Genomic DNA, 7,807 nt, shown 5'->3' with positions numbered 1-7,807 from the left:
GCCTCCCAAAGTGCTGGGATTACAGGCTTGAGCCACCGTGCCCGGCCTCAACTATTTCTTTAATGCAACCAACAACAGTCTTCACATGTGTATCTTGGTCAGCCTCCCTGAAAGGACTGTATGGGGAAGAATGAAAGAGAAAGTCAGCAGGTCCTTCTACAGCCAAACTACATGCCACTCTAGCTCTGGATTTTTCTTTCTTATACTCACTGTGTCAGAAAGATTAATTTTTCCTTTATTCTGATCCTATATGTTTTTTTAAAGAATAAGAATTGTATATACACAGGGTAAGAATGGAGGTACAGAATATAATTCAATCTCTGCCCCCCATATAAATCCCATGTAATTAAAAAAGCAATTCCTGTCTAGGCACAGTGATTCAGCCTGTAACTCTGGTACTTTGGGAGACCAAGCTAGGAGGATCGCTTGAGCCCAGGAATTCAAGACCAGCCTGGGTAACATGGAGAATCCCTGCTTCAACAAAAAACACAAAAATGAGTTAGGTGTAGTGGCGTGTGCCTGTAACCCCAGCTCCTCAGGAAGCTGGAGTGGATTGCCTGAGCCCAGGAGTTAGAGGCTGCAGTGAGCTGTATTCAGACCACTACACTGCAGCCTGGGCGACAGAGTGACATCCTGTCTCAAAAAAATAAATACAAAATAAAAGCAACTTCCTTTTTTCCAAGTCATGGAAACATACAGGGCTCTTATTTGAGGCCACAAGTCTTCCAGGAATGAAATGAGAAATCTCATGATGGTTTTTCTGAGTGCTTTATTTAAATGAGGACATCTTAGAGTCACCAGAGGCCTATGGCCCTAACCTGGGTAGGGAACACCAGCCCTGGGCTTCCAAGTAGGTTTTCTCCAGTTTAACGAAGAGGTGTTTTCTCTCTTCTCCCTTCCATGCAGAGCGCCAGAGAGCAAAGGGCTCCATTGCTGGTGGCAAGACTTATGCTCTGTGTTTGCAACAAATGATAAGCTGGAAGTCCTGACTGTGACCAACAGTGTTTTGGAGCCTCCTTTTTTGAAGGCTCTTGCTGCTGCACTGAAGCACCCTCAGTGTAAACTGCAAAAGTTACTGTGAGTATAACACAAATCCCACTGGAAGGAATTCTATGGAGATGGTCTGTTTCCCATCCACTCTCTTCATTCCCTTTCCACTCACGCTAGACTTCCCAAAGGCACCCATGTCCAGCCTTGGACAGAGGCATGGGAGGAGTGAGTCATGGGGTGCGTGGTGAGGGAAACCACAAACTGGAGCCAGGCTGCCAGCTCGACCTGTCTCTAGTCACTCTTAGATTGGTGCAAATGCCATTGCAGTTTTTGCCATTAGTGACATTTGCACCAACCTAATAGCTCTGTGTCCTTAAGTGAATGGCGTATACAGCGGGTCGTGGAATTCCTGACATCTCCCTGATGTGTGTCAACGCGTCCGTCCATAAAATGATCAGCCCGGTGCTGTGGTTCATGCCTATTCACTTCAGCTCAGGTGTTCGAGACCAGTCCCGGCTTCTTGGGAGGCTGAGGTGGGAGGATCACCCAAGCCCAGGAGGCAGAGGTTGCAGTGATGGTGAGTCATGAACTGGCCACTGCACTCCAGCCTGGGTGACAGAGTAAGGCCCTGTCTCAAAACAAACAAACAATAAATAAAATTAAATGATCATCACGACAGAGATTAAATGCTGTCCTGCATGTGAAGCCTGTAGGACTGTGCCCAAAGTGGAACCAGCACTGCGTGACCCAGGTTGTGGTGGTTACTCCGTGGAGGGACACTGCCTTATGGAAGCCGCGTGTGACCTGAGCACTGAGTATGGTTCACTGCTGCATTCCTTTAAAGTATTAATATGTACTATTATTCCCCCTTCTTTTAAAAAATGGAGTCTCGCTCTGTTGTCCAGGCTAGAGTGCAGTGGGGAGATCTCAGCTCACTGCAACCTCCCCATCCCAGGTTCAAGTGATTCTCCTGCCTCAGCCTCCCGAGTAGCTGGGACTATGGGCACGCACCACCACGCCCGGCTAGTTTTTGTATTTTTAGTAGAGATGGGGTTTCACCATGTTGGTCAGACTGGTTTCGAACTCCTGACCTCAAATGATCTGCCCTTCTCAGCCTCCCAGGGTGCTGGGATTACAGACGTGAGCTGCCACGCCCAGCCCCCATTTTTTTTTTTTTTTTTTTAGCAAAGTGAGAGCTGGAGAGGTTAAGTGATTTGTCTAAGATCCTGCAGCTGACAAGCCTTAGGTAAAGCACTCCACTGCAGACAGCCCAAAGCTCATCTTCACCAACACTGTGCTTCTCTAACTCACCACCATTAGCAGGTGCCTGTGTAGGGTAAGCCTCACCAAAGAGGGCATGTTTGAACTGGGTTGGGAAGGAAGAGATTTACATGGAGGAGGAGAAACACTGCTTCATGTCTTTTCCAAGTGGGATCTTGCTCTCTTGCCCAGGCTGGAGTACAGTGGCATGATCATGGCTCACTGCAACCTTGACCTGGGCTCAAGCAATCTTCCCACTTCAGCCTCTTGTGTGGTTGGGGCCACAGACATATCCCACCATTGCCCAGCTAATTTTTTTTTAATTTTTTTGTAGAGACAAGGTCTCCCTATGTTGCCCAAGCTGGTTTCGAACTTTCGATCCTTTTTTTTTTTTTTGAGGCAGAGTCTTGCTGTGTCACCCAGGCTGGACTGCAGTGGCCGGATCTCAGCTCACTGCAAGCTCTGCCTCCCGAGTTTACACCATTCTCCTGCCTCAGCCTCCGGAGTAGCTGAGACTACAGGCGCCCGCCACCTCTCCCAGCTAGTTTTTTGTATTTTTAGTAGAGACGGGGTTTCACCGTGTTAGCCAGGATGGTCTCTATCTCCTGATCTCGTGATCCACCCGTCTCAGCCTCCCAAAGTGCTGGGATTACAGGCTTGAGCCACTGCACCTGGTTCAAACTTTTGATCTTAAGTGATCCACCCCTCTCAGCCTCCCAAAGTGCTGGGATTATAAGTGTGAGCCACCGCACCCAGCCGCTATTTTTAACAATGTAAGAGTGAATGTGTATGCATTGCCCACCATCTGCTAGGCTATCTTAGGTTCTTTGCACGTGAATGCTCTTAAAACTCACCCCAAGCAGTAGGTGTCCCTACTTCACAGATGAAGAAATGAGGCATGAGGTTACATCATTACTAAGCGGTCAGATCCGGCTCCAGAATCAGTTCTCTTAGCCACTACTCCATATGCTGTCTCTCCAGAGTTTTTAAGATCCAAAAACCCAATGATTCACCATGTGAACCTCTGGCCCCTTCCTTGAAATAAGCTACCAGGCATCCACATGGCTCCTGGCCATTATCAGATATATGTTCTCTCCTGTTACTATAATGGTTATTATTCGCTCCTGCTTACCGGGTGCCTGCTGTGTGACAGACACTGGGCTGAGAATTTCACGGCATGAATTCTCACAGCCATCCTAAGGAGAACACGTCATATGCTCTCCCTTCTAGACCTGAAACTGAACTTTAGGGAGGTTACGTGACTTGTGAAAGGTGGTGCGACCAGGGCTGTTGAATTGAGCTGAGAACTCAGTTCTGAACTCCATGTTGCACAGAAGGGGCCCCTCCTCACGGACTGATTCAATGCAGAAGAACTAGTTAGCTGGCCAGTCGTGGTGGCTCACGCCTGTCATCCCAGCACTTTGGGAGGCCGAGGTGGACAGATTGCCTGAGCTCAGGAGTTTGCGACCAGCCTGGGCAACCAGGTGAAACCCTGTCTCTACTAAAAATATTTTAAAAAATTAGCTGGGTGTGGTGGCATGCGTCTGTAATCCCAGTTATGTGGGAGGCTGAGGCAGGAGAATTGCTTGAACCTGGGAGGCAGAGGTTGCAGTGAGCCAAGATTCTGCCACTGCACTCCAGCCTGGGTCACAGAGCAAGACTGTCTCAAAAAAAAAAAAAAAGAAAAGAAAAGAAAAAAAAGAACTAGCTAACCACCTCCATTGTGATGATGGCGTCACGAATATCTGCATAGTCCAAACTCATCAAATTGTATATATTAAATATATGCAGGGTTTTGTATATCAATTATACCTCAAGCAAACTGTTTTTAAACAACTAATTAGAAAGAGATTCAGCATCGAATATAAGCATTAGAGGTGCAGAGCAAATCTGTGTCCCTAGTTTTAGAAAAGGAGCATGCTAGCAAGCAGTGGTAGCTCATGACTGTAATCCCAACATTTTGGGAGGCTGAGGTAGTAGGATCACTTGAGGCCACCAGTGGAAGAGCAGCCTGGACAATATAGTGAGACCCCGTATCTACAAAACTTTTTCAAAAAAGAAAGTAAATCAGAAAGTTGAGCTTTGTAGGCCGGGCGTGGTGGCTCATGCCTGTAATCCCAGCACTTTGGGAGGCAAAAGCAGACAGATGACTTGAGGTCAGGAGTTCAAGACCAGCCTGGCCAACATAATAAAACCCTGTCTCTGCTAAAAATACAAACATTAGCCAGGTGTGGTAGTAGCGCCTGTAGTCCCAGCTACTTGGAAGACAGGCAGGAGAATCACTTGAACCCCGGAGGCAGAGGTTGCAGTGAGCTGAGATTGCGCCACTGCACTCCAGCCTGGGCAACAGAGTGACTCTGTCTCACAAGGGGGAAGAAAAGTAGCTGAGCTTTGTTATTAAAATAAAGAAATATAAATAAAAATTTTAAAACAAAGAGCATGATTTTAGGAGAGTGTGGGGAAAAACAGTCCTCTGAATCCTTCAGGAAGAGGATGACGTTCCCTTTGCTTTAGGAAAGCCTTCACAGACCTTAGCCTAATCGAATTCTGATCCTGTGACTCATTCTTCTTTTTTTTTTGAGACGACTCTCACTCTGTTGCCCAGGCTGGAGTGCAGTGGCACAATCTCAGCTCACTGCAAGCTCCGCCTCCCGGGTTCACACCGTTCTCCTGCCTCAGCCTTCCGAGTAGCTGGGACTACAGGCGCCCGCCACCACGCCTGGCTAATTTTTTTGTGTTTTTAATAGAGACGGGGTTTCACCGTGTTTGCCAGGATGGTCTCGATCTCCTGATCCGCCCGCCTCGGCTTCCCAAAGTGCTGGGATTACAGGCATGAGCCACTGCGCCCAGCCACATCATTCATTAAAAAAATTTTTTTTTATTATACTTTAAGTTCTGGGGTACATATGCAGACCGTGCAGGTTTGTTACATAGGCATGCACATGCCATGGTGGTTTGCTGCACCCATCAACCCATCATCTAGGTTAGGTGTTTGTCCTAATACTCTCCTCGCCTTGCTCCCCAGCCTCCGACAGGCCCCGGTGTGTGATGTTCCCCTCCCTGCATCCTTGTGTGCTCTTGTTGAACTCCCACTTATACCTGTGAACGTGCGGTGTTTGGTTTTCTGTTCTTGTGTTAGTTTGCTGAGAATGATGTTCCAATCCAAATGCCCATCCGTGATAGACCGGATAAAGAAAATGTAGCCATTCATTTTGACTTACAGTTTTCCCAGGATAGGACCTGAATAATCACACCTTTGTATCACTCTTTAATGTCTGCGTCCTGAATTCAGTTGTAAATCCCCTGAGGGTGGGACCGCACCTGTCCCACGTGCAGCTGTAGCTTCCGGGAGCCTCCTTTGTGAGGTCACAGAATTCTATGAATGTGGACAGGACCCTATTCCAAGGAGACGCTCTTCCCTCTCCAGCTTAAGGCGTGTGAATAGCACTATGTTGAACCAGGACTTAATCGGTGTTTTGACGGGGAACCAGCACCTGAGATACTTGGAAATACAACGTGTGGAAGTGGACTCCAACGCCGTGAAGCTTCTATGCAGAGCGCTGAGATCTCCCCGGTGCCATCTGCAATGTCTCAGGTGAGATTTGAGACGGCGGGTAGAGCGGGAATCGGGTACCAGGATGGTCTTTTCAGGGGTGGTGTTGAGAGGCTCAGTTTTCCTCTCTCTTTTCATTGATCTGCTGTTGGCTTTGTTCAACTTTAAAAGTACAATTTGGGCCAGGCGCGGTGGCTTGTGCCTGTAATCCCAGCACTTTGGGAGGCCAAGGCAGGAGGATCACGAGGTCAAGAGACCAGCCTGGCCAACATGGTGAAACCCCATCTCTACTAAAAATACAAAAAATTAACTGGTGTGGTGGCAGGCTAATCTCAGCTACTGTAATTATGGGCTGTAATCTCAGGTACTCGGGAGGCTGAGGCAGGATAATTGCTTGAACCCGGGAAGTGGAGGTTGCAGCGAGCCAAGATTGCACCACTGCACTCCAGCCTGGGTGACAGAGCGAGACTCAGTCTGAAGAAAAAAAAAAAAAAAAGTACTATTTGACCATGTTCTAGATCCATCTGATACCAGGAAACCTGAGCCCCAGCTGTGAACTGGAGCACCTCCTACTGGATTGTAAAAGCTGGATATTTTCCAACTTTTTATTTTAATTTTTGTGAATACATAGTAGGTGTATATATTTGTGGGGTACATAAGATGTTTCGGTTCAAGCATGCAGTGTGAAATAATCACATCCTGGAGAATGGGAGATCTAGCCCTTCAAACATTTATCCTTTGTATTACAAACAATTGGTTTATACTTTTAGTTATTTTGGAATGTACAATTTATTATTATCTATAGTTCCTCTGTTGTGCTAGCAAATACTAGGTCTTACTCTTTTTAACCTGTTAACCTGTTTATGCCTAAGGCTGCAATGTTTTGAAATTTTTCAATCAGACCTTGGCGATGACCTTGAGTAGTGAGATATAAATGACTCCCACGTGCTTAGTGTTCCAATAATGGAACACTAGGCATAAATGGTTTTATCGGTCCTGACCTTCCCCTGCTCTCCACCCTCCCACTACCCTTCCCAGCCCCTGATAACCATCCTCCTACTCTCTATGTCCATGAGTTCAATTGTTTTGATTTTTAGATCCCACAAATAAGTGAGAACATGTGGTTTCTCTTTGTGTGCCTGGCTTATTTCGTTTAACAGAATGATCTCCAGTTCCGTCCATGTCATTGCAAATGACTGAAGCTTACTCTGTTTCATGGTTGAATGGTACTCCAGTGTGTATATGTACCACATTTTCTTTATCCATTTGTCTGATGGATACTTAGGTTGTTTCTGAATCTTAACTACTGAGAACAGAGCTGCAACAATCATGGTAGTACAGACATCTCTTTGATGGACTGATTTCCTTTTCTTGGGGTGTATACCAGCAGTGGATGACTGGATCACATGGCAGCCTGCAAGAGCTGATTTTTCATCATTCAGGAATTTCATGAGCCAGTTGTTAACGTTTTTAGAAATGAAATCATGGGCTTACAAATATATTAAACAACAAAAGTCACAGATGATCAAAATGCATTGTTTCCTAATTATTTTATGGTTCATTATTATCCCTGCTAGGGTTCAGCAAACTTTTTCTATGACAAGCCAGATAAGAAACACTTTTGGCTTCTGGGGCCATGTTGTCTCTGTCCTGATGGCTCCACTCTGCCGTTGCAGTACCAAGGCTGCCAGAGTTCGTAGGTAAACAAATGGATACAGCTATGTTCCGATAAAACTTTATGTACACTGAAACGTGAATTTAATATCATTTTCATATGTCACAAAATATTCTTCTTTTAATAATTTTTTAACCATTTAAAAATTTTTGCGGGGGCTGGAGACAGTGGCTCACGCCTGTAATCCTAGCCCTTTGGGAGGCTGAAGCAGGTGCATCACCTGAAGTTGAGAGTTCGAGACCAGCCTGGGCAACAGGGCGAAACCCCGTCTCTACTAAAAATACAAAAATTAGCCGGGTGTGGTGGCATGCGTCTGTAATCCCAGTTAT

General features: G+C 46.3%; 1 protein-coding gene across 1 annotated transcript in view; it reads left to right on the top strand.

Annotated features, from left to right (window-relative positions):
- NLRP8 (NLR family, pyrin domain containing 8) overlaps window positions 1–7,807 on the top strand; it is a 48,636-nt gene that overhangs the window by 14,016 nt on the left and 26,813 nt on the right. The window contains exons 4-5 of the mRNA XM_011932570.1: window positions 907–1,077; window positions 5,678–5,845. Of these exons, the coding sequence (XP_011787960.1) occupies window positions 907–1,077; window positions 5,678–5,845 (339 nt within the window). The remainder of the gene's footprint in view (window positions 1–906; window positions 1,078–5,677; window positions 5,846–7,807) is intronic.

The sequence above is a fragment of the Colobus angolensis genome, unplaced genomic scaffold, assembly GCF_000951035.1.
Source record: "Colobus angolensis palliatus isolate OR3802 unplaced genomic scaffold, Cang.pa_1.0 Scaffold96, whole genome shotgun sequence".
Classification (NCBI taxonomy): Eukaryota; Metazoa; Chordata; class Mammalia; order Primates; family Cercopithecidae; genus Colobus; species Colobus angolensis.
This window is presented reverse-complemented; position numbering and strand designations above follow the sequence as displayed.